The sequence below is a fragment of the Pyrgilauda ruficollis genome, unplaced genomic scaffold, assembly GCF_017590135.1.
Source record: "Pyrgilauda ruficollis isolate IOZ18807 unplaced genomic scaffold, ASM1759013v1 scaffold66, whole genome shotgun sequence".
NCBI classification, from domain to species: Eukaryota; Metazoa; Chordata; class Aves; order Passeriformes; family Passeridae; genus Pyrgilauda; species Pyrgilauda ruficollis.
This window is the reverse complement of record NW_024528377.1, coordinates 3,352,062-3,379,837: the sequence shown is the minus strand read 5'-3', so window position 1 is coordinate 3,379,837 and position 27,776 is coordinate 3,352,062. Positions and strand designations below refer to the sequence as shown.

General features: G+C 38.6%; 1 protein-coding gene across 1 annotated transcript in view; it reads right to left on the bottom strand.

The window, feature by feature from the left end:
- Nucleotides 1–26,743, bottom strand: part of DERA (deoxyribose-phosphate aldolase) — a gene marked incomplete at its 5' end in the record, with an annotated part of 39,404 nt that extends 12,661 nt beyond the window's left edge. Inside the window, 5 exons of the mRNA XM_041484505.1 lie at nucleotides 15,228–15,356; nucleotides 21,701–21,835; nucleotides 23,423–23,518; nucleotides 24,205–24,352; nucleotides 26,642–26,743. Coding sequence (XP_041340439.1) covers nucleotides 15,228–15,356; nucleotides 21,701–21,835; nucleotides 23,423–23,518; nucleotides 24,205–24,352; nucleotides 26,642–26,743 — 610 coding nt within the window. The remainder of the gene's footprint in view (nucleotides 1–15,227; nucleotides 15,357–21,700; nucleotides 21,836–23,422; nucleotides 23,519–24,204; nucleotides 24,353–26,641) is intronic.
- Between the last annotated feature and the right edge of the window lie 1,033 nt (nucleotides 26,744–27,776).

The window sequence follows — 27,776 nt, the reverse complement described above, 5'->3', positions numbered from 1 at the left end:
ACCCTGAAGCCCAGAAGGAAACATGCTCCCAGTCACCTCCCTGCACTGCCATGCAGCAGCAGGGCTGGGAGATGCCAGGGTGAAGGAGTTCAGGCAATTTTTTGCTGCTGGAACAGCTATTCCTCTTCCTCTCCAAAGAGGAAGCAGCAGGAGTGACTTGTTATGGGACAACAAGGAAGTTTAAGGAATACTTGTATTGTGATCTGCTTGTTAAATCTCACGTTTATTTACCAGGATCCCATTTTTCTTCTTTAAAAGGGTGTGCCACAAACTGCACTCAGTATATGACCTACATTAACCTTATTTCTTTTTGCAGATGGCACTAGTGGAACTGCTGAAGCAGTCTGCCTAATGACACATGACAAGCCGAAGGCAGAAAGAAGAAATAAATCAAGGAATCCCAACAACTAATCCTAACTTTACTGTCACTGGAAAAACCAGACCTTTCTCTCAGCTTACCCACCTGCAGTGCTGATTTCCATTCTGCGGGCTATTTTTTGCCACACTCCTGATTTTGAGCAAGACTCAAAACACAAGAGACATCAGTAGAAACCTCCCTCTCTAGCACAGTGCACCCAGGGCAGGAGGCAGTGCTGGTGGCATAGCTCTGGCCCCAAATTCCCTCCAGCAGTTACTGATGAAGAAACATAAAGCTTGGATAAAGTTTGGCCTCTCCTTTCAGATTGAATGCAAGCACTCTCAGCACTGAGCCACATGCTCTGGCTAGGACGGGTGAAAAACCAAAATGCTGTGGGAGAAACTTTATTTTAAAATCTCCTCCTTTAAGATTCCTTTACCAACACTGAAATTCATTGCATCACTTCCTTGTTCATGCTTAAATTAACCTAAACAATGATAAAGTAGCTGAAACCGTGATATAATTAAAGCAGCACTGGTCTAGGTCAGGCTTTTTCCCTCTTGGCATTCTTGGTTTTGGATCAATACATCTCAGCCTCTCAAAATGTTGTCCTGTGCATGACATATTACAGACTGAGGCTAAAACCCTGATATATCTACCAGTAATAGCACTGCAATTTGGAACAAAATAATAAATATGCATGCTGGCTTAGAATCACAGCACTACGTGGCATATTGCATTCCATGTTTTAGCAACCACATTTAGCTTTGTGCTTTTTAACGTTGATAACAACTTTGAAACAAATATGTTAACATTAAAGCTCAGGTACACTTACGTATTGTCTATTAGCTCGTAACAAAATTACTCAAATTGAAGAAATAGCTGTTTAAAATCAATTTGGAAATACTCCACACTGAATGAAGCAAGTAGAAAATCAGTCTACTTTATCAAGAAGGTGCTATGAATTTTAAAGATTTAAAAAAATCCACCATCCATAATGCAGCCAAAATCATGACACTTCAATGTCATTTTGAGTGTTTTTCAACACTTGATGTTAAAAGCAGTTTAAGATTCTGTTCCTACGCTAACCCAGAGAAAGGCAGGATTGATTTTTGAGATTTAAAAGTCCATGTCTTAATGCTGCAGTCAGGATCCATCCAGCATGCAGCCTCTTTGTCATGCAGAGGACAAAGAGCAGCATCAGCCCCTCTTCCACACTGTTCCCTACAACCAAAGGCAGCTGGCACAGCTGAACTGCCAGGGGGATTTCCAGGATCAAAGCTATTTTCCTTGAGAAATTGGAAGGGTCAATGTTTTGCTCCTGGTTTTGCGTAAAAACCGAAAAATAAAAGGTGCCAGATCTCACCAGACTCATCTGTGACCTGTTTGTTTCCACCTGGCTTTTACAGATCAGGTAGAACAGATTTGTTGAGGGCTTGCATAGAGGGATGAATATTCCACTTTGGTGACCATCAGGAAAATGTGAGGCACTTTTAGCTTATTTTTTATGACACTCAAACACCTTCAACACCAACAAGCTGCAAACACATAGATTTTATCATGGACTTCCTGGATTCTCCTGATGCCACAAATATCCAAAGGGCCTTAAAACACCCTGGATGGCCTTACCTACACATATAAGGCATCACAATGCTTGTTTTTAAAGGGCATCAATCTTACTTAAAGCTCTTACTTTCCAGAAAATTTTGCCCCTCAGAGTGTTTCCTTTTTTCCTTCTCCACCTTGATAATTTGGCATTAGCCAAAAAAGCTCAGGTGTGCAGGTTGCAGTGTAGATGAGAACTTCCAGATGTTTTCACTACTGTCAGTAGGGTTGCTCTGCAATGTTTCCAACTCTTCAGGCAGCCTGAATACCAAAAAGCCTGCCAGCTCCCTTCAGTGAAAGAAACCAACCAAAACCCCTGACTGTGCAGCCACACTCCAAGCAGGAGGCACCTCTCTGCTGGCAGCCAGGGAAAGGCACTTCTGTTTTTTTTTAAGAAATCCTTTTTTCCTCCCATTGCATTATTAACAATGCTTACATGGCAAAACTAACAATTTTATTTCAAAGGGATGCTTTATGAAGGTGTGCTGCTGATAAATTCAGTCAGACTTTTCTGGCATAAGCTCATACTGAGCACTACTCGAATGAAGGAAATAAAAAAGACCAGTAAGCACCATCACAAAAAGGGAGCAACTCATAAAAAGGTATTTAATATGCCAGGGGATTGTTTTTTCATCTCCCTTTGTCAACAGCCTGTGTGCTGATCTTACCACAGACTGCAATTATGGTGAGCATCTCAAACCAAAAGCATCAACAACCTGATTAAACAGCATGGGTGTTGGTTATTAAAAAAAAAAATATATATTGAAACTGATAGAGAAATGCTGATTTCACCTGTCCACTGGCAAAACAAAGATGATATTCCAGTCTTCAAATCTACATTTAATATATAGGTTTTACATTTTTAAAAACTTACACTAAATATATATGATCATTTTGAACTTTGGCATTTCACTCTTTTTACTGAAATACTGTGAATCAAAGAAATTGAATATCAAACTCTCTTTGTGCTAAATGTATATATAGCCTCATAGGCATTTAGTGGCAAGTTATTAAGTGTCACTATTCATTGAGACAGCACATTTTATATCTTTCTTACAGGAAAAAGAAGAAATCTATGTAAAATTTGCAGCAATATTTCAGAGCCTTACTGTGGTATCAATGTGTCCTGGATTGTAAAATAAGTGTAAATTCTATTTCCATCTGTCAGAGGTGGGGCAGTTCTCTTCTGTTAATTGGGCTACTATTGCATTTGTATTTTTAATTTTCCTGGTCAATAACTGTTATTCCTATTCCCATATCTTTGCCTGAGAGCTTTTTAATTTCGAAATTTATAATAATTCGGAGGGAGGAGTTTTACGTTTTCCATTTCAGGGGAGGCTCCTGCCTTCCTTAGCAGACACCTGTCTTTTCAAACCAAGACTCGATGGCTTCTTCACTCAGATGTCCAGAAACAGAGGTGGTCAGGCAGAACAGCCCCTGGGCTCTGCTGAGCTCCCACGGGCAGGGGCAGGGACGGTGCCAGCGTCGCGCCGGGAAGCGCGACCACCCCGCCTGCACCTTCCCTTCTGGCATAAACAGCAAAAAAAAGCCAGGAGGAACTCCGTGTTCAGCATTTCCCAACATCAAATCACACACAAAGGTGTCTGATAAGTATTTACATTGGAAGGTGCTGTTCTGGGGTGAAGTACAGCGGTGTTACATATCCCTTATCTAAGAACTAAGCACTGTATTCACTCCCATGGAGGGCTTTAAGGCCCCCAGACATTAGCCCAAAGCAAAATCACATTGTCTCCATTTAATTACCTATCTTTTCATACTTACTGTGATCCAAATGACTGAGTTAAACAAAATGGTTGCTAGTAACAGGAGACCATTGATAACCAGCAAGCTGAGGTGGGTGTACGTGCACAGAGTTCAAAAGAAAATGATGCTGCTGCATGCTGTTTACTTCTCCAGCATGAATTTATGAAGTGAATTAGCAAGAATTAAAAGGATTAAAGTCCCAGGAACCGATGAAGTCAAAGAGAAATAGAAAATGGATTCACTCCTAAAAAGATAAAATTATTTAACAACTTATTAAAACAGTTCATCACTGTAATTAAAATTCAAGTGCCTAGAAAAAAGTGCCACAAGAAAGGTAATTATTTATGAGGAGACTTTAAAAAGCCATTCACAGTGAATTTGGGAGAGAATCAGCCTGAAAGAGTTGGTAGTAAAAGGAAATTGTTTGTTTATTCATAAAACTTATTTTGGTCTAGCCTACCACTAAGAATCCCTAACATCTGCTCAATGGCAGCTGTAAGTAACATTAGGAACACTCAGCCAATTTATATCTTTCCTTTTTATTAAAAAGTAAACAGGTCTTTTTAAATTATTCACTAGTAAATTAACATAAAAATCAGTGCTCTAGCTAACCACATTTTGTGGAAAGGCATCTACAAGCTTTGCATGATCGTGATGATCTCAATCTTTCTACATTTCACTGACTACTTTACTCTTTATGTGGTGTCCCACCTAATTTAGCAAATGAAAACGTAGAAAACTTACAAGCCATACAGGAGTCACTGCCATGAATAATACCAAATGCATCACTGATACCTCAAAAGCCATATTAGTTGCCTCCTTCTGACTTTAACTGATTCCATTCTTATCTCTCCTTTGCCTTCCACTGAACAAAAATTCCCCTCAAATAATCTCAGATCTCTCCTGGTTCTTTCACAAACAAGGCATTCATTAAACAGGAAGCAGCAACAAAATACAGTGGTGTTACTGATTAATAATTATTTGTTCTTATCTGCAGCACTTCTATACTTGGATGACAAAGTGCTCTGCATGTTCCCACGTTTCACTCCAAAGCTGAGTTCTTAAGAGAGTAAACAAAGGCACAGGAAAACTTCAAACCTAAAAGCTTCTCTTTACCTCTCACTAACTTTTATTTTTTACTCAATCTCTTCAACATTTTAGAAGAAAAATATATGACTTTCCTCTTGAGTTTCTCTCCCAGCTTCAGTTCTTACTTCATAATAGAAGCAAGTGCCTGCAAAGGAACTCACCAAGACATTCCTCAAGGGCATGGAGTAGCTCTGCTTATTTTACTAAGATATTTTTGTTTTACTTCTAGGGAAAAAAACAAGTATTTCTGCTCTCTGGAGACACTGAGTTTAAAGCTGAGCTGTAATTCTAACCCAGGCACTGGAAATGGCATTGTTACAATAGCACAGGGTCCATCCAGCTGAAGCTCCTGGAGGATTCTGCCTTGAAGGTGCAACTGGTGAGCTGCTGAGAAGCTGGATGTGCTGAGACCCAGAGCAGCTGCAAACACAGTGCCTGATTACAGCACAAACCTAACAGCAGGTAGATGGTGTCAGGGTAGCAGAGAACCAGCTGAAAAATGCCACCCCTGCTCTTCCTGGGGACTAGGATTCCCAAGAAGCACGGCATCCCTCTCCATCAGACCCCACCAAGCTGCTTCCACATCCTGGGGTCAGCTCTGCTCCAAAGCTCCACTTATAAGGAAGGCTTTGTGCTTTGTGAGTTCTCCACAAATTCACTTTCCAGGACTAGTGGGAAGGAGGCTTTTGAAGATCCATGACTCACAATTTTGTATTCCATGATTTAAGTTCAGTGTGATGCATGGAGCATGGAGCATCATGCCTTGTTTCCTTTTTGGCCCATTACAGATGAATTAACAGTGGCAAACTACAAGATTTCACTCCCGAGATGTTTGGGATAGGCTGGTAAATTGGACATTGCACTGGCAACATGGCTGCAAAGGTGATGGAAAGAAGATGTTATACTCAAGAAGAGCTCCTGGTATCACTAAGGAGGAATCTTTTCTACATCTTAGATTTAGGGAGAACTCAACTTTAGGAATCAGCTGTAGTTGTACACTGCAGAGAAATCGCTTTATAGCCCAAATAGCTAGCAGGAAAGAAACATCAAAGGTACAGAAGACAATCAGATGTCAGATCCCTGTTGACTTGCCATGAAGACCATGGCCTTTGCTGTCAATTCAGACTTTGAAAAATTCCCTCAGAAGGAGGGCTACTACAGACACCTCTGGGAAAGCTATTGTCTTTAGTAACTGTAAAGTACAGGCACAAATCTTAAATTATCTTATCTGAGAGATACTAAATTTTAAAACTACAACTTCTGAAAAAGAATTGAAAAAAAAAAAACAACAAAACCAAATCAGGAGCATTTCCCAGGGGATGAAATTCCCAAGTAGGGTGTCAAAGAAGGGAATATATTCCATTTTTTGTTCACAATCTGAGCTGTAACAACAAGAACCAGAGGAACACAGAAAGGCTGGGAAAGAGACTCCAAGTAACCCAGGTACCTGCCAAGGAAATTCACGTTCCTTGTGTAACTCATCAAAAACACTGCAAGCAGCCACAGAGACAAGCTCGAAGAGCCTGCTCCCAAACACCATTGAAATGAGCATATTCTATGATAATATGCTCATATAAATGAGCATATTCTCTGATATTCACTTGCATTTGACCAGTCCTGTGTAGCTCAGTGAGGAATGTGTTCGTGCACCCCAGCAGTCAGCTGGGGTGTTCAGTGCTTCCCTGCACTTCATGATGTAACACTTCAAAAAAAAAAATTAATAAATAAATCAGCATCAGCACCATTAGGACATGATTTGTTAAAGGCTCATGGATGTCTTTATATTGATATCAGTGTGTTTTAACACGCAGCTTTAACATTCAGGTAAGGAAACAATCCATGCCCTTCTTATGGGAAACTTCCTGGTTTTGTCCCACTTTTACGGCTCAGCTGGTTTTTCACTTCTGTTTGTGCTCATCTCTTGTTATGCCTCTTTGGTTTTCCCTCTGTCCTTATGATTCAATGGTATATTCAAGTGAGTATCCATAGTTTTTTAAAATAACCTAAAGATGTTCAAGAGCACATATTCATGTATTTTTCCACTCAACACATTTCTCTTCAGAAGTCAAAATCCACATTGCTGCTGCCATGAGCACGTCTTCAAATTAGACAGGAACAACCACTAGGCCTTGATACCTTAAAAACAACAACAACAACAAAAATACAGGACCTACAACCCTAAAATCATGCTTAGAGTATTTCCACATCTATATTAGGTTTCTGTTAAGCAACTGGATTTTCTAACTAGTGTTCCTACATGCAATCTCTTTTAATATTTCATAAACCAATTTTATATAATTGATAGGTACAGTAAATTAAATATTTATTTCTATTTTTCACTGGTTTAGTAGAATTTAACACCTGCTACTGACAGAATGAAAAAACCTAGCCCGAAATATCAAAGAAATAAATAGTACCCAGTACATCTATTGATTTTACATAATATTTCCATGTTTTAAAATTGCATTCTCTCAAACCATTACCTTCAATAGTGGAGCTTCACAGATGCAAAGTTTTTTTGCCAGGAAGCCCTGTTATTTTGCTGGCATGTTTGACTGGAACTATTCACTGTGCAACAATTTCTGAGTCTGAGGTGATATGAAACTTCAGAAGTTTTAGCTCGAATTCTAACAAGTTATTTAACATAGAAACAAGGTTTCATTCATGGGGAAAATTAACCCAACAGGGGTGCTTTCTCACCTCTCTGCATCAGTTGTTATAAATTGAAAGTATACCATTTAGATATTCTTTAATTAACATGTTTTGGAAAGATCTTGAATATTGGCAGAAGTAAAGTGCTATGCAGGCACTGAGGATAATTTTCTAACAGAAAGCTGACCCCTCTCAGCAGTGTGCTGCTCTTTCACAGCCAGTTCCAAAGGGTGGAGCATAAAGAACAGCCCCTTTCCTAAAGGTCAGGAAGCAGAAATCAGAGTTCAAACCCTTGTCCTGAGAGAGAAGGACAAGCCTGGGATTTCTGAGGAGAAACAGACAGAGCAAGGGCAGAGGGAAGTCACACAACTCCCCCCTTTGGAAGAAGATTTTGGGCAGAGTGCTGTGAGAACAGCAGGAGGAAAGGGACCTCCCTGCTGCTCCTGTCTGCTGCAGTGCACAAAGCATCATTTTGGAGCTCTGCTGGCTCCCACCACCACTGTCACTGCCAGGGCTGATTGTACCAGGAAAGCACACCCAGCAGATCCCACCAGAAAATTTCCATTTCCCAATTTGGATCGTGACCGAGAGTATTCCATCTTCATGCACAGGCACAAAAATTCCTACCTTCTGACTAGAGCAACACATTTCTGTTTATATCTTAATTCACTAAGCCTCACAGAGGTTCTATAAAACGTGCAAATGTTAATTTTACACACAGAAAACCAGAGAGGCAAGTAGAGTTGTCAAAAGTGATGATATCCTGGAAGTCATTCTGCAACCCCAAACCCATCTTCTGGCTTCCTGAGTTGGTGTTCTGGTGAGAAGTGCTTGGAAACAGCATTGTTTTTATTTGTAAGTGGAGATGGAGGAGAGAGAAATTCAGGTGGTGGTGTGGGTAACACAAAATCAAACAAACAGGTACAGAGCTGACAAGTTTTACACTGCTTTACACTGGTATTTCTTGACTTCATTGGAGGGTATATATTCTTATTTTCTGATTACAGGCGAATACCATTAATAGAACAGACCTTGCACAAAATTAGCAGAGTTGCCAAGCATCCTGCTCTGACAAATATGAATGGCCCCAAATAAAGATCTCCCCTCAGATCTGGCTGTGTAGGCAGGCACACAGCTCAGTAAGCACATAAATAAATGCATAACAAAATGTGCCATTGCATGCACGTCTGGGTTTTTAACAAACTGCAAACAAATGAGGCTTCACCGTATGCACTCTAACTCTGTTCTCACTTCACAGACTCTTTGCATCTTTATTTTTCCCCCAACATCTTTGTTTCTCTCAAGTGTTACTTCTGTCCTCTACTTACCCATGCAGGGTTCTGTTGACTCAACTGGAAAGACTTTTCATGAGAGCCTGCCCTAGCCTGTCTCAACCACTTTCCATTTCTTCACTTCTGATTCCCTCCACACATATTACTGAGTTCCAGACAGATTTTTAAGTCTCATTTCCCATTCCTTCAAGTTCTGCTTTACTCAAGCTCCACTATTTATTTTTTTAAATATTTTTTTCTTTTTTTTTTTTTTTTGCTACTAGTCTTCGTATGGCCTCTCATCAGCAATTCAAACCTGAGGATATTGTGATTGCATTGTTGGAACTTTTCAACTCCAAGCTTATCTATCACGCCTACATTATTTCTAGTGATTAGCTGCAGTATCACTGTTAAGCTTGTAGGCAATTACCTCATTTAAGGGAGCATCCTTGTAGTGCCTCACTGAACATGCTGTTATCAGCATTTTCATACTGCTGGCTTTTTTATTTCCCCCCATTCTGTACCAGAACAAATGAAGTCACTTGTTTCTGTTCCAACCTCTTTTAGGCTGATTGTATTTAAAGATACTCCATCTTTTGATCTTACACTTAATTCCAAAAAACTTTGTTAGTCCATGATATCATTCAAAACTTTGAGACAGACTGCCACACTGCATCTTGGTTTTCCACAGTGTGTTTTGAGCTTGTTCTTTGCACTAAGCTTTCAGTGATGTTAACTAGAGCTTTGAAGGTGCACAACCAGCACAGACTATGCAGAATGCATCTGCTGCAGCAGGCAGGGAAGTGATCAACTCCCAGCATAATTCCAGTATAATTAATAATTAATTAACTATAAGCAATAATCACTGTCCTGATAAGCTTCTTAAGCAGCCAGCTGCAACCACCTCTACACTCAGACAGTGGCCAAGAAAGCCTCAGCCAGCAGGCAGTACCAAGTACTCCTCCCACACCCTCCTAAGAGCAGGGACTCCCTGACCTGCCCCCAGCCCCATTCTGGACCTCCAGCCCAGAGCTGAACACCATCTGCCACCCTGGAGAGCATTCAGAGACAGATCACAGCCATAGAAAGGAGCTGGTTCTGATTTCTGGTGGATGTTTTACAGGTAGAGTGTGCCCTTTACAGACACACCATAAGCCCAACACAACTGGTTGTATTTCAGACAAGTAAAACAAGACACAAAGTGAATTTTTGTTTGTGTGTTATCAAGCCTCCTCCCTTGCTTTGCCTTTCATTTGCAAATGCTCTGGGCTCTAAAAACTGACTGACTTAGTATCAAATTACAGCTGAAATTGTAGACACATAATTAAATCAACACATAATGCAACTCACATGTTACTGAAGGGAGACCCTTGATTTTTGGACTGAGCATGAGATTTAAAGCCAAAACTCACAACTGATCTCAGTTTGACTTTTGCTTTGTCTGTTATTATCTTTGTCTTGTATTTCACAAGGCAATTATAAGATTTACTCTGCTAATGTCAGTTATGTGCTTTGAAGACATAAAGTACTAAGTATTATTATTTATTCAGTAGTCTTGTTTTCTATGTTAGTTGCATTTGAGCAGAGCATGCCTTGCTTTTCAGTCAATTTTGCTAGGTTAGTTTGGTTTCCTTGGTCTCTCATTTTTCATGAAACAGTGACTTGGCAGAAGTTTTGGTTCTTAGTGGTCCATATCCAGCAGAGGAGGTGAGCCCTTGCACTCAGATGCCTGCTAGCACGTTTACAGCCACACCACATCACCCTGCTCTGAACAAATCTGTGCAAGAAAGTGCTCAGAACAACAGCGGCTATTGGCATCCTAGAGTTTGTCTTCCCTAATATTAAACCCAGGATAAAAATCTTATTTAGAGCTGAGGTAAAAGCTTTGTGTAGCCAGGCATTATTTTGTGATGTTCCAAACCATCTCTCTCTCCTGTGAACTGCAGCACAAAGCTTTTCCTCATTGTTTGGCTGTGTTGTTTCTGTTCACTTTGGAAAGAACAGCATCAAATGATCTAAAACCATTTCTGCTCACATATTCAATGTGTTTTAACTTTCCCCTTCTAGACATTAGAAACCTTATTGCTTCAGCCACCTTCTGCTACTTCTTGCAGGGTTTTTTGGTCTAGAGACTTTAGAAGTTGATTTGTTTTAGCACTAAATCATTCCCTTCATAAATTCAATGTTTACATTAGTCAGTATCTCCACATACCCTTTATTTGACTAATTGTTTAATAATCTATGAAAAAATTGTTTCAAACCCACACATCAGTAGAGCTGCAGAAGAACATTTATCACTCTTTCCTGTTCTTTACACAGGTCCTTGTTTAGATATATATAGAGAAAACAAGTGTCTTTCACATGTCACTGCTGTGCTCCTGCAGCTTCCCAAAGTGTGGCATAAAAGGAGCAGTTTTCACAGTCAAAATGACACAGATCAGGTTTTCACTTTCAAAGTACCTTTGAAATCACTTCCTCCACCTCTTCCCTAGCCTGCATATCTTAATGATTATGAATTGTTACACAGTACAGTAAAGACTTGGAATTAGGTAATATGGTTTTCCAGAATAAAATTCTTATATATGAGTGGAATATGCAATTAAGTCATCAACAGCTTTACTGAAGCTGTTTCTTTCAACTTTGAACTGCATTCCTTTCCCACTGCAAGTTCATCTTTCCCTTCCTTGTCTGCCTTCTTTGCCTGTTTCTGATATTTGTGTCAAGAAACAAAAGTTTAAAAATGGCCCACCTCTCATACTATGTACAAGAACTATTTCTTGAATGTTCTCAAGAAGAAATTGAGAAATTTCTTTTTGAAAATTCTCATTGAAGAAATATATAACAGTTACAACTAGCAGGGGGGAGTCAGGCACCCATCTGTGTTTCTTAGGACTGTTTATTTAAATAAAGAGACTACTTAGGCACAGACTTGGGTATCTCCTGTAGGAATGGACATGATGTACACAAGGATGCACCAAACAATGAACACCACTAATTCCTTCACTCTCTGTCCCCAAAGCAGAGTCCAAAATGCAGTCAGTTTTCTTGAGAAGCTCAGGCACTCAGATCACCACCAGGACTTGAAGAAGCACAAGAAATGGCAGTGGAGGCTGTAAACCCAAAATTCCCTGGTTCTAGCAATCAGGCTCTAGGGGTTTGTAGTCACTGTCCTATTTTCTGAAAAATCCCTTCGCCAGGATTTCTTCTCCAGGGAAGCTGAGAAGCCTCAGAGAAAAATGTAAATAATAATGATCTGATTCGCTTCCCCTGTGTTTGCTGCTTTGGAATGTGGTCTGGAGATCGTTTACCAACAGGTGCATGTTTGATTGGTTCCACGTGAATTGTTTTAACTTAATGGCAAATCACAGCCAGCTGTGTCAAGACTCTGAGGCGCTCTCACTATCATTCTTGTTAAGCCTTCTGTCTGTATCATTTCTATATAGTTTCGTATAGTTTTAGTACAGCATTCTTTAATATAATATCATATCATAATAAATCAGTCTTCTGAGAACATGGAGTCAGATTCATCTCTTCCCTTGTCCTGGAACCCTCACAAAGACCACAGATTGTCTCAGGCTGCTTTCCAAAATCCAGGAGCTCCTTTGGCAGTGGGACAGAGGCACTGCTGTGCAAAGCTCCCTGCCATCCTGCCCTCCTCAGCACTGCACAGGTTATTCCTGCCAGGTGAGTCACTGTCCTTAGGGGCATGTCAGCCTCTTTCACTCAGAAACAGCTTCTTAAATATTCCAGAAGAATTTATGGCGTGTCACTCAAGTTGGTAACGGCATGGTTAAAGGAATTTAAGACACCTGTGAATCTGTACCCATTCTGATGTCTGTCCCCTTATAGACTTTACTAGAGAAGAAAAAATAGCCATGGAGAATTATTTCAGAAGCAACAGGAGCCACCAGTTCACACAGAGGAAAATTCTATATAATAGACTAGTTTATATTATATATAAAAAAATATATGTTTTAAATATAAACTAGTCTATTATATATATATAATTTATTCATTTTTTATTTTTAAATATAATTTAATTATATCACATTAATTATATATATACTATAGAGTTTAATTATATATTATTACATTATATATTATAATGTAATAATATAATATAATTATAACTGATTATAATATAATATAATTATAATTATATTCTATTATATTATATATAATTATATACAATTATAATTATAATTGTATATAATATATACTATCTATATACTATCTATATACTATCTATACTATATATACTATATATTATATATAGTATATATACTATATATAATATATAATATATCATGTATATATATATAATATCTATATACTATATTATATATAGTATATATAATTATATATACTATATAATATATAATTATATATACTATATATAATATCTATATACTATATTATATATAGTATATATAATTATATATTATATATAGTATACATTATATATTATATATGCTATATATTATATATATTATATATACTATATGTATATAGTCTATAATATATTATGGACTATATTTTATATTATATATTTTATATATTATTATATGAATTGTATTATATTTTACATATTATACACCTGGTGGCTTTGTGCTCCAGGACCTTCAGGTGAACGTGTGCATGCTCAGCAAGGCACTGCAAACATGTGTAACCCCAGGATTTGGTGCTCCCCACATGACAGGCTGGCATCGTGGATGGTGAAGCAAGATCAGTTTGCACATCCCCAGTTGCACTGATGCAACTGCATGCAAAGCAAGGCTGTGAACCAGATTTCGGAGGCTGTGACCATTTAAAAAAAAACCCTAAAACATTGCCAACCAATCAAAAACCCCACAGTTAACTAGCTAACCCTTTTCTGGAATAATTTTCAACTGTAATTCTTTGACAACTCGGCTCACAATGAGAAGCATTTCTAACAGCACAGCTGAAGGAATTGTATTTTGCTGTAAAGGACCAGAAGAACTGGTCAGAGGCAGCAAGAACTTCTAAAGCCACTTTTTCAGCTGAATCCACTATACTGTGCATTCACTTTCTCCCCAGAATGATACAAATATACAAATAAAACAAAATTCAACTGGAATTCGAGGCTCTCAGCAGTTCTGACAAGTTGGAGTCTGAAAGCCTGGCCCTCAATGGATGTATGTAGAGTGCAAATAAATTCTTATTTTTATGCCTACCCACAAAGAAAAAGCAAAAGACTGAAATAAGGAAATTACTGGATGTATTCAGATGGATAAGTATCTTGTAAAATGAATAACTAGGCAAGGAAAATCATTAACAATAGAGCCATCTGCTGTATTTCAAAAAAACTGCACCAGCAAAATTCTGAAAACGGTAAAATGCTTTACAAGCTGAATTTCTCACTACTCAGTGGTACAAAAAGTGATCACAATGATTAGTGCATCAGCTTAAATAAGAGGAAACGTGTATTTCTTACACCTCTTCTAATTAAAAGCAATATTTAGTGGCATAATACTGATCCTCTGTGTCTAATGACACTAATTGACATTGTAGCTGGGCTTGTTAGAAGCCTGAAACGCTCTCCATTCCACTTGAATCAGAGAAGCACAGAACTGTGTATGGTAACAGTGAGGTCAGCAGCAAGCTGAATATTTATTTAAATACTGACAAGACACTTGATTATACGTTTGTCTTGCTTTAATGTAAGAATTTCAAGTCTGAAGAAGAAAAAATGAGGGGAAAAAACCACTAAAGAATGAGGGGAAGTTTAGAAGACAGACTAACCCAAGTGGTTCTCAGTATGTCTTTACACTTCTAGAAATAAAACTGAGGAGCCCACTTTAAAGCACGGTGGGAAAAGCAAGTGCCTGGGAGATAATTCCCAATTTTGTATCTCCAACATAGCACTAAAACACAGAACTATAGGAAAAGTTGTACCAAAGCTGCAGAGAGAGAAGGTACTGCTGAAAATCTGGGATCAAATGGGTGCTAAGCTAAGCAAAAATGTAACACCTACAAGGTCTGCACAGCCCCTGGGAACCCTGTCCTGTTCTGGAAGGTTGGTTTCCTGAGCTGCCCTCTCAGAGGTGGCTAGAAGTGATCACAAACCAAAACTGAGAGCTTTTGGCATGAATCTTCACTGGGAAGTTCCCCTTGCATTTAAAACAAGCTTGTGAGCCACCTACCCCCATCCCATCTGTAGGTCACCACAACTGCCTCCAGGAGTGTGTCTGCCCCAAATGCCTTTATTAAATATTCTGATGTTTTACAACGAATTTCACTTGTTCCCACAACCCTTCAGCAGCTACTTACTTAACATTTCATGCAGTTTTTGGTAGGTTACACAAAACAAGTGACACTTCATTACTCCACCTGCAGCTTCAGTAATTGCTACACAAATTTTTTCCTGCCATCAACAAAACCAAACTTCCACAATTGGAATTTTTTAAGCTTCATAAATAAAATAGCAAAGACATTCTTAGCTTAAAAGGAGAACCAAGGGTATTTACCTGCCATCATAGCTATCATACTGGCTTTGTAGACGTTGGCAAGGGAGCCCAGTTCACCTGTAGCCAAGATTGTTTTCATGTGAGCTTCTCCACAGGCTGCACGGCACAGACGGATCTCCTGGTACAGACCTGGGGATAAAAGCATGTGGAAATGATCAAAGTTGCCTGAGAGGTATTTTCAAGTATGGCAGTAATTTCCACTTCTGGATTAATTTCCAATCTTATAATTAGTCGCAGCACTCAGGAACTTAAGTTTTGTAAGTTCAATAAATTACATGACTGGAGGTAATTAACAATGCCGTGCAGTTTCAGACTTTACTTAATAGCTATTAATGTCTGCTCTCTCAAAATACAAATGTACGAAATACCCATGAATACATCAGCAGTAAAAAATGCTATGATAGTAAAGATTGATCTTAAACCAGCTTTCCCAGCAATAAATATGGCAGTACATTGAATCAGTACTCATTGACAGCTATGTGTTCCTCTGCGCCTGGCCAGAGAAACCCTCCCTTTTGCCCTTCCTGGTAAAATTCAGCAGTGCTCCCACCAAAGTTTACACAGAGGGAGACTAAAACAGCCAGAAACTAATGAAGCATTGCTGTCAGAAGCTGGCTGCTTGGGGATGTTAAAATTGCTCCTGTTTTGGGAGAAAAGCAGCTCTTACAGTGCACAGACACCATTTCTGGACTTTGAATTTAAAAACAAAACTAAGATGCAAAATAAACAAACAGGATGCTTTGCAAGAGGGTCCTTTTCACAAACTGTACTCAATCTTCAAACACATAATCAAAAAGTTCTTTGACAGAAGGCTAAAATACAGCTTTAAATAGGTCTTGCTAAAACAGTCCAAGCTAGAAAGACTTTTTTTTCTTTTTTCAGCAATACTAGACTTCTTTTTCTCTCAGCCCTTAAGACCTGGAAGTGTGGGGCAGCTTTGGCAGCTGTGGCAGGGCCCTCATCCCACTGATGCCATGGGCACACCAGGGTGTCCAGGGCTGGAATTGCTGGGCTGGCCTTCTGAGACACGCTGCACACATTAGCAGACAACTGGCTGATGCACTTAGCAAGTCCCTTTATAGACACCAGGCTTCACCTTGTTTCTCACTGTGTACCAAAGGTGTGAATTAATCAGAACTAGCATGCAGTCTAACATGTTTTATTGATCAATTGGTGATGCTCCAGAAACCTACATCAAATCGAGGCTCAAAAAGGAAACACAAAGGACCTGTGCTGCTTTTTTTTTTTTTTTGGTGCATTTAATAACCCTGCTCATGTTAGATCCAAATGAAATCTCTTTTTGTGGAGCAACTCTTTCCTGAAGCTTTTGAAAACCCAGAGAAAGCAGCTTTCTTCTTCTTCTTCTAGTTTCGGTAACAAGAGGAAAAAGTTTTCCCTACCTTCGAGATACGCCACAAAAAAATGTCAAAACAAAATCAACAAAATGTACATTTAGGTTGGATTCCACGAAAAGAAATTACATCCTCACAGCTGTTGTTCCCTGGCACTGCAGCTCCAGCACCCTCTCTTGCAGTTGGAAGGTGCTTTTACATGCAATTAGCGTCAGGCTCGCTCGAGCAGCCTCGCTGCCTGCCAGCACACATCATCCCACGGCCAGGAACGACTCAGGATCCTCAATCACCCGTGTCTGGCAGCTTAGCTGGGGTGGAGGAAAAGTGGGCACACCTCAGTGGGGCAGGGGTGTAGGTAAGAAATGCTGTTCTTTATTCAGAGACCAATTATTGCAGGCAGCAGCTGACGTTCGCAGGGAATCTTCAACCCCACAGTAAAAGTACAGAGAGAAATGCAACTGTATTTGGGACAGAGAGCCCCAGTCCCAGTGCAAGCTGGAACTGCTTTGATACAGAACAAGAGTAAAAATTCTCACTCCTTTCAAAAATAAAAGGAGAAGTTTCAGTACTCGGATTTAAATCAAGGCACAAATAAAGGGATTATCCTGAAAATCTTGGGCACATGTCTAAAGTACGGGTGCAGTTAGACACACTTCAAAATGTACTCAGGGTTTCAGGGTGTGCTGGGCTTCCTGTGGGACAGTGCTGCCAAAAAGTCCAGCACTTAATGACTCAGTTCCATCAAGAGGAACAGCAGCAGGACCAAAGCTGGGTGCTACAAATGCAGGAATATCTGTGAGCTGTGCAGAACGCCAGCAACAGCCACAGCACACACAGCGTCTCTGGTTACAGCAGTGGCACAAAGATTTTGGTCAGAAAACTCTGTCACAGGAAACCCTGCAGGCATATTTTCAACTAATGAGCCAAGAACACCATGAAGAGGCTGCAAGAAAATTTATTTTTGACTCCTAAAAACAAGGAAAAAGCTCTCAAAGCAAATGGCCAGTACTCTCCAGCATATTAAACAAAGCACCGATATAATCCATTCTAAAAGCAGTCTAAAACTTAAGCCAGGAACAAAAAAAAACCAAAAAAGCAAAAAAGCCTCTAAAACCTAAACCAATAAACCCACAAAAAACACCCAAAGCAAGCCAACCTATAGAGAATATACCTGGAGCCTGCTGCTCACAAATACAGTGTGCAGTAGTTCTAGTGACCAGCTGTTAAAATGGATGTGACAAAAACTCTTCCACTTTGCACCACTTGAGCAACCTGACAGTTTTCATGACCTTTAGATCTGCTTTTACTAGATGCATTTATAGAAGTCAGGAAAAAAAATCCCATTTTGTAGGGGAAAAAATGCTTTCATAGCTGTGGTTTTAATTCCACTGTTATAAAACATAAGAGTTGTAAGGTTCTTTGTCATTTTCCTAACACTGTAAGTATTTAGTACATGATATTGAATTTTAGCAGCTGTTAAATACAGCAGAGAAAATGTTCCTTCCTTACATTACATTCCTACATTTCCCAAACAAACATCCCTGATAATTTCTGCTGGCTGTAGTCTGCACTAGATTGTGTAGATGGTCTGTTACTTTGATGTAATACATTAGTCCTAAAAATCACAAAATAAAGGGGATAATCCAGATCTCTTGCAAAGGAAATGAAAATATTAAAGGAGGGGAAAAAAACACACTGCTTAATTTTTTTTTTTTTTTTTTTTTTTATGGAATAGCTCTCCAAAAATGTGGTGATAAAATCACTTTTCTTTAAAAAAATTCAATTTTTTGGTGTTTTTATCAAGTCAGCGACAATGAACAGAAATTGAGATGAGAAGATGTTTTGATTTCAGTTAGTCCAAGAGATCAAGGTGATTGTGATGGGCTGGAAACTGGAGAATGAGCTGGAGCCCCTTGTGTCTGGCATGTTAATGGCAGGTTTGTTAAAATGACAAGCAGGAGGCTATCAGCACAGCACAGCTCCCTCAAGTGTAAAAATTCCCACTCCTTTCAAAATAAAATAAAGGGAGAACATAGGTGCACATAGGTGCAACTCCAGGGATTCACATTCTGGAAACAGAGCTGGGCTTCAGGAGCCCGAGCTGCTGCTGCCAACACCGGACAGAAAATGTGCAGTCTGCACATCTAGAAATGGTAAATTCAGCTACAATCTTCCTGAGCAAGGTGGGGAGGCTTCTCCAGGGCTCTGGAGCAGGGAGTGTGTTTGGCCTGTGCTGTTTATGAAAGTAAGGTCCCAATCCCTGATCAAAGCCTCCAAACCCACGCCTAAAAAATCAGCAGCAGTGAAAAGCACTTTTCATAGTGGGGTTATACCATGGATGCAGCCATGCTCAAATTTCTCTAACTGGGTTTTTTTTCCCTTTTCTTACAGGAAAATCCACCTGCCACAGAGCAGATGATGGGGTAACAATGCTCCTGCAGCCACTGGCAGTGTAGCATGTCCAGTGTTTGCTAGCAGCTCTGGAATTAGCATGAACATTGCTGCACCCCACACAGCTTCAGGAGGTGCAGCAAATGCTGGTGACAGGGGGAAAAAAATGAATAATAAATAGATCCAGTCTATTTCAACAATTTGTTGGTCAACTTGATCACGCCTTACATAAAGGCTCCACATTCTGTGCCTGAAGGAAGCATCCAAATTGATAATTTATGTTTAATCCATACTTTGCCAAGTAATACAAGACAATAGCTGAGTAAACTACTTTAAAGCAGTATTGCTTTAAAAGCTAAAAGGGTATAAAAGGTATGCAAATGCATAAACTTATATCTCATTTCATGTTATTTTCTGATGTAATTTAGCTGTCCAATAAAGCTGCTTTCATACTCAGCATTATTTAAAAGATCTTAACAATTACTTCACAAAGATCTGGAAAATGCATTCTAAGTGTCATAAAGAGCTCCAGCAATATTCAAGAACTTCTTTAAAATAACTTGACATAATTGGACACACACTAAAATATTTAATAAGCAAACAAGCCTTTGAAGCAAATCACAAAGCAACACTATTCTATTGTGGTGACCCCAATTATTGCACAGGCAAGAAGAAAAGCTAAAAATGAACTAAAAAGCACTCCACCACATAGATTTTTTTTTTCAATATCTTCTGAAGTTGTGAAGACTGTCAGCATAAGAAAATACCCATAGAAGCATATTATTATTATTATTGTTATTTCTATTATTATTATAATGACTACTACAATTAGCATAAGTTATAATAGAACTGCAAGGCAGCTTTAGTTGATGAAGCACCTTAAACACAGGCACAGGTACTGCACTATTTAATTTTATGTAATATAGGGATTTAGCCTAAAAAATCCTTCTTTGTCCCTTCTTTTGGATTCTTTGTAAGTATTTTATGGATTATTCTATATTATTCCTAATCACACAGGTAACATATCTATTGAAATCTAAACAAGAAGACAGAACACTACATTTTCACCAAAATATCCAGATCACCTAATGAAACACTCTTCTTTTTATATAGGAAAGTTAAATATTGTAATTTTTCACCTTGTGGCATCCCTATGGCAAGTAAATTCTGTTCCTGAAGTAGCTTTTTTTCAAGATCACATAAACACGTGTCACAAACAGATTCAGATTCATGAACAAACTTAGGAAATAATTTGGAAATTATTTAAATTCTGCCATTGGTAAAAAAAAATTATATTTCTATTTATATGTATATGTATTTATAGTTATAGTTATAGTTATAGTTATTTATAGTTATATTTATAGTTATATTATAACTAATATCACCTATAAATATTATTTATATTTTATATTATTTATATTATATAATATAGATAAATGAATATAGATATATTTTATATTATATATTTATGTAAAGATTCTATATTAAATATAGAATTGTTTTTATATATATATATAAAATATATGTAAAATATGTATATAAAATAAGGATGGCTTTCAACCTTGTCAAGACTTCAGCTCTGGATAAAAGAATATGCACACCAAATTAAAAGCCATCCCTAATTTACTTATTTAGTAAAGTGACAGCTTTATATCACATCCATCTTTGCAGTGTCTGTGCTCTCCTCCCTTGTAATTTGTGACCACAAAGAGTAATTCATCTCCCATTCATTTCAGTCATGATCCAAACTCTCTCTCTGAATCCATGCCCTGTATTTTTCCTCTGAGTTCTCCTTCATATTAAAAAAAAAAAAAAATTCTTAAATAACTAAGACCAAAAGTATGGAGATTGCAAATCCTACAAAAGAGGCCAAGATATTACAGCAAGGAAACCAGTCCTGAAGACACAGATGCAGAAATACGTGGGGTTTTGGTTCAATTCTAACTGTTAATTGAAAGAAGACCAGAAAACATGATCTATTACCATGATTTCTGTTATTTCCTTAAGTAAAGTCAGGTGCCAGGGCTTTGTTATAAATAGGATATTATGGCACTGCATTATACAGCTAAATGGAAAATTCATTCCAAGACAATGATGTGTCTACCTTCACATGGAGATTAGTTATAGGAGCACTGTCAGCACTTAAGGCAAACCATTCACAGTACATTAAGGATGCAATTAGAGCAAAAACCATCTTCAGCATTATTGTTCCTACTAATTAGTAGTAGTCTACAGATGCCAGAACATCAATAATAATACGAACAGTCAATTTGTTCCCTCAACTTTCAGCAAAAAGAAAACAACTAAAATACGTGTTTTCATCAAGAAATGAAACATGTATATTTTAAAAGGTATCATCTACATTAGCAGCCCCTTGGGCTTTCTAAGAAAACTCTTCAAATAATTAGGTTTTTACTTGCTTTTTTTTTTTTTAATGCCGTACACAAAGTCCTCTAAAGGCACGGAGGGAATAGACCTGAATTTTCAAAACACAAAGTCATTCTGCCTGCCCAGCCTAACATAACTTCCAACAGCATTCCTCTCAAAAAATAAATCTCTTTGTCATAAATTGATTAAATAGTTTTTATTTAGCTCAGAGCCCCTGATTACTCTGAGGGGAATGACCAAATTCTTCAAGGATTGATGGAGAGATTTGGGGAAGGGACAAAGACAGACCCTGCATGTACATATAGCAAGGTTTTCCTTTGCCAAAGGAACTTTTTTACTTACCTTCCCACTGGCCAGTCAGCACCAGACTCCTGCTAATGACAATGTCAATCTCTCGGGCCCCATATTCCACTGCCAGCCTTATTTCAGCCAGTTTGGTCTCCAGAGGAGTTTGTCCAGATGGAAACCCAGCAGCCACTAGCATGAAAGGGGTGCAGGTAGAAGGAAAAAATGTTTCATGAATGTGTTAGTTTTATAAATTGACCATAAAATTGAAAATATTCCTGGTAATACACCAAAAAATTTGAACTTTTTTTTGTTTTTTTTTTTAATGCTTGCCATGATTTAAAAAATCTACAGGCACTTCATCCTACTCTCTCTTCGCCAATAAGAAACATTGGCTCTACCCTTAAAAACAGATGTCCAGCAAGGTAAGTGCATCTTGTGAAAAGATCTTTCACATGCCTTGATGTTTTCCAGAGCAGCCTAGACAAAAGCACAATACCTATTTCTTCCAGCAGATTGAGCAAACAAGGAGCTCAGATATGAAGCAATATATACATTTTTAATTTTCTCCAATTCTTTTAAGTGGTATCTTGACTTAAATAATAATAATGCTGTTTAATGGTTAAATCACAATATAGCAAAAATTGCTTTCAACGAGTTCTATTTAAGATTGTGTTTATGATGGTTAAGTACAAAACCCAAAGGTAACTTTGGAAATGGAAAAAATAATGGCTTTGTCAGAGATTGCCTTTCTCTCTGACATATAAATGCATTTAGTACGTATTTTTCCCCTACACAACAATGAAACAAGAACAAAAAAAACCTCACATGTATCTTAGCATTAAACACCTGATCTAACTTCAAAACCAGCCCCTGCTTTGAGCAGGGGGTTGGGCCAGATCACATCCAGGGCTCCCTTCCAACCTGAGTAATTCTCTGATTGTACTTCTTGCTTCCTGCACATTCAGGACTTGTTCCCTCATGTGTGATGACTGGAGAAGAGCTGACCCTGTTAGATTTTGGATGTGAAAGTCCTGAACCTGCTCAGCAGGCAACAACCCCTGGCTCTGCTCACAGCTGCCTTGAAGTCAGCCTGCAGGATGTGCTGCTTCTGGCTAGGACAGTTATCCTGATGGTACCTGGAGTGTTTTGGATTTGTGCAGGAAACAGCCTTGGCTCTACAGGGATGGTTTGGTAAGTGGAGAGCAGTGCCAGCACAGAGTCAAGGCCTTTTCTTGGTGAGCAGGCTGGGAGTGCACAAAAAGGCAGCTCTTATCTGAAACCACAAGTTTTCTCACTTTTACTCTTCCAGTTCTCTTTTCCCGTCCATCCTGGAAGTGGCTGTATGAGCAGGTGTGTGGCACACAGCTGCTGCCTTGGGCTAAACCTTGACACAGGATTACACTTAAAAGCCAAACATGATAGGGAAAATAAACCTTTATTAGAATTCACATCATCATCATCATCATCATCTACTTAGTGTATACTGATACTTGTCCAGCACTCTATCTCAACTTCTTCTGTCCAGATGAAAAAAACACTGATATATTTTAAAGGCCTCTTTGAAGAGCTTCCAGCAAAGACTTGGTTCCTGATAAGCTTGAAGTCGGAAGACAACAAAAGATTATACCAGAAGAAAATTCTCCTTCCATTCCCTTCCTTCCACCTGTTACCTTTTTACCTTACCCCCTGACACAAAAGCAAGTCCAAACTTCTGGATTTCTCTATGTATTTTATAAAATCAAATTATTTAATGGGATATTTTTGGATAAATCTTACCTGAAGCCACTGGTATGTTACAACCAGCAGCCTTGAGGGTGTTCACAGCATCAGAGACTCTCGCAGGATACACACAAACTGCTCCAACAGTGATACCTGCAAAAGCAAAAGCCACAGTTCCCTTTTTCATACAGAGAATTCCACCTTCTCCATGAGCACGTGTGCATTGTCCTCACCTCCCACTCCCGTGTTCTCACACGGATCTTAAGCAGCACACCAGGGATGTGTGTTGTTATACTGCTCAAATGGTCCAGGTAATTCTCGTGCTGTTTCCTCCCTCACCTTCCTTCACCTGACCCTGGGAGCAAGCCTGCATTAGCAGGAGTTAAAACTCCAAGATTTTTATTGACAGACTCACAGTTTAATGCCAACACACACAGTTAAGACTTGATCACAGTTATGCTTGATCAGCAAATTGCTGCAAGAGAAACTGCACTGCCAAGCTCTGTTCTTACTTGTGGAGCCAGACTGAGCCCAGCAGCAACTGAGCAGTCTTTAGGTTAATGCAGCCCTCCTGCATTTCCAGCTAAAATGCCCTTCAACTCTCAGATAACTGACCTCATATTTTATACTTCAACTGTCTGAAGAGTCCACAAATCCAAGTTTTTTTTTAAAAAAGACTAATCTTTGATATTTTATGTGTATGGCTTCAATCAGAGGCCTGATTCCCCTTTGGTCCACACTACTTCAAGCAATGGACCAAGGTCCTTTCTGAAAAGTGAGAAAACAACGAGGAAACAGACATTTCCTCTAGAAAATACACACCCCAAAAGCTACCATACCTTTATCATGCATGTCCAAGGCTTTGAGCAGATCCTCTCTGATAGGGTGCTTTGCTTTAAAGCACAGCCTTTGAACATTTGAAGGAGTATCATCGCCCGAGAGAGTGGTGAGGTCTGTGCAGGTGACAGCTTTCAGCAGCCAAGCTGCCTGCAAAGGGAACAAAGCAAGGAATGGAGCGTTTCTGTTTGCAATTCCAAAGCCAAACTGCCTTAGAAGTGCAGGAATCAGAAGCCTGGCTCTCACTCTGACAATGGGGAAATGTATAGGATGTAACATATGAGCAAATAATGGCTTAGGATAGACAGGTTGGCAGATATTTGTCTTCAGCAGCATCCAATGGTACAGAGGATATTTCCTCAAAAGGATCCACTTGTTTTTGTGTGAATCAGGAATAAAAAACCGTTAAAAAATCCATAATTTTGGTGCACAACACACCCCCAAAAGCAAGAGGCAAGTGACAAGGTTAAAGCAGTCTTTAGATGGAAATGCTTCAGAATTTTAAAAGACTTATTAATCAAAGAATGGAACAGAAGCATAATGAAAAATTTTATGAGCTTTTTTTTGCTGAACAAAAGTTGAGCTTAAGACATTGTTTTAAATTATCTGTTGAAGGTCTTCCAGAAAATGTTCATTTATAGTGATGGCTTCACTCAAAGCTGACTTCTCTTACAGGGCACTTGTACAGGATGAGAGTTTGTAATGGCAGTGGGGTAATGAACCATCACTGGCCTCTGTTAGTCTAAGTCTGACTGATTGCTTCTGCTTCCTCCTTTCATCCTATAATTATTTGAAAGGGGTTTTCCCTAGAAATAGTCTTATGTTACTTTTACTTGGATTTTTTTATTCTCTGTTTGAGGGAATTTTTGTCTCCTCTCCTCTGACATGAATCACAGTCATCAAGACAGATGTAGTCAGGGGGTTTCAAGAACTGGTGTAAACTTCAGGGGTTTTGAAAGGGTTTTCCAATTGGGTATTTTGGGAAACAGGCTATACAATTTGAATCTGTGATGCTGCTTGCATTCAAACATGTACAGGTTCAAAATCACCTCTGTTAAGAAAACAGCACATGACTGCCCTGCTGTGACAGCATTCAAACAGAGGAGAGATGCTTCTGACACCCTTCGAAGGAAAGCCTTGCTTGGGTTTCTGTGTTTCTGGGTTTCTTTCTCTGGTTTTCTTTCCTGTGTTTCTACACAGGAGAGGAGAGAAGTGTTAGGAACAAACATCTGTTCTCAAGCTGTGTTGTGGGAGTGACACTAAATCCCTTTATTCCTAATGAGTCTCTGCAATCAAAGCCTGTAACTCTCTCTATTTGTTATTTACGGTACCCTCAGTAAAAAGAAGAATTCTTTTTTACATAGGACCTGTGGTCCAGCCTCTGCTCTAGGGCAGCCTTCTCAAGGCATCATAAGAAACTCTAAAGAAATGCTGAGCTCATGTCTAAATCTCCTCCATTTATCTCCATTTTTTAAAATTTAATCATAACACACAAAGCACAAACTTTCAGGAAGGAAAAGCAGGCAGGAAACTTTTTTCTATCACCTTCCAGCAGCACCTTACACCTACACCAAATTATCCCCAAACTGTAATCCCAAAATCTGTGCTCATTGTGAACACAGCTTCAGCCACCCCAGAATGGTTCCATGATGTCAATTATTTTGAACAACTTTTTTAAGAATTGAGTATAATTAAATGATTCTTGCTTTGCTCTGTTACATTCCACTCTTAAGATTGATCCTCCATCAGGTTTTCAGCTGCTGTTGCACATGAACAAGTTGTTCAGTGTGCAGAGGGGAGGCATCCCAAGCATTGTTTGCAGAACAGCTGCTTGGTGAATGGAGAAAAAGTTTGTCTTTTTATGCTAAGATGGACAATAACCAACCATTTACCTTATCTCAGCAGCTGAAAAGTCAGTTTTCCTGACATTAGTGGCTCCTTCCCCCCACCAAATGCCACAGCCAGTCAGGATTTTTGAATTTTAGCTTAAAAAACTAGTTAAGCAATGAAATCACACACATTGAGAATGTTTAAGCAAAGAAAAATCATCCAGGTAGGTCAAATTTGACAGGGACCATGATCATATCTTACAGGTTTAAAATTAAAAAATAAGAAGGCAGCATGCAGAGAAGTCTGTCTGGAAAACAGAATAAATGTGGAGGGATAGTAATACACAATTTAATCCACTCATGAATAAAGATGACTTAAATCCATTTGCAGTTTTGCCAGTCATGAGTTATAAGGTTTTTAACTTGTTTGGATAAATGCATCACCTTATTCCATCCCATCATCATCAAATACAAATTACTAAAATAAGACATGGACAAGCACATCTTTTAAGTTTACATGTATCTTGAAAAAAATTCAATATTACAGCCTGGAGAGGGAGAGTGACTGCTTTAAAAATACAGGACCAGAATGCATAAGAAGAGCACTTACTTGCCAATTACCTTTCAGAGTTCTCCATTTTTTAATTTCTTCTGCATGCCTCACCACTGCAGGTCGATTCACATACACTTTTGAGATCCAGCCAAGTTCTGGGGAGAGAAAAACAAACAAACAAACAAAAAAAAAAAACTCATCTATTCCTGTTTTCTTTTAATATATGGTGTGGTACTTCAGAAGGAAGCTGTAGAAAGTTTGGAACCTCTGAAGAGAGTGTTGTGTTTTCATGTCCTTCTAATGGCTTCTGTACTTATCACCAGTCCAAAATAACCTCAGCTTCTGCTAGAAAATGATCTGTGAAAGGGGTATTTCACACAGCATGATTTGTGTGCCATTACAAGTGAATTAACTGAGTGCTGATGAGACAGAGACACTGTCTTGTAAACTTAAATATAAGTTTATTACACATGTAGCATGAAAAAAATAAAATAAAATAAAATAAAATAAAATAAAATAAAATAAAACGTACAAAACAGCCTTCTGCCATTGCTTGATGGCTTATTTCTAGGTTCCAGAATTCTCAAAGAGCTGCAGATGCACAGCATGTACTAAAATAATGAAACTGTCTGGAGCCAGAAGAGCCAAATGTTGGCCACTGCTTAACAAAGGGTAACTGACTGAAAAAGGAGAACTGAGGGTTCAGGCTCTTGAATCTTTAAATTTCTGCTTAGTATGGTAAATCCAGAGTGTAATTTTTAATATTATCAAACACAGACTGCTCATGAGAGTATACAGGAAAAAGAAACTGGAGTATATTCAAAATCTCTCACATCCCAAAACATAAATAATTCTTCTAAATACCGTATAAGCATTCCATGAAAACACTCTGAAAATAACATCAACAATCATTAACCACCAATCATCAGCAAATCACCACCATCAATCATCAAATATCATCCCCAGTTAAGGTCAGAATATGGACATGGGCAAAGACAGGCACTAGGAGATAATAATTCTGGGGGACTGAATTTATTAAGAGCATGTCATTCTATGAATCTTCTTTACTACGGTGTTAAATTGCATTTCCCTTGAGCATATTGATTAAAAAAAAAAGGTTTAAAACTTAAAAAAAAAAAAAAGCTGGTAGACAAAATCACTAATTTTGTACAGAAATCTTATACTTTTTTTT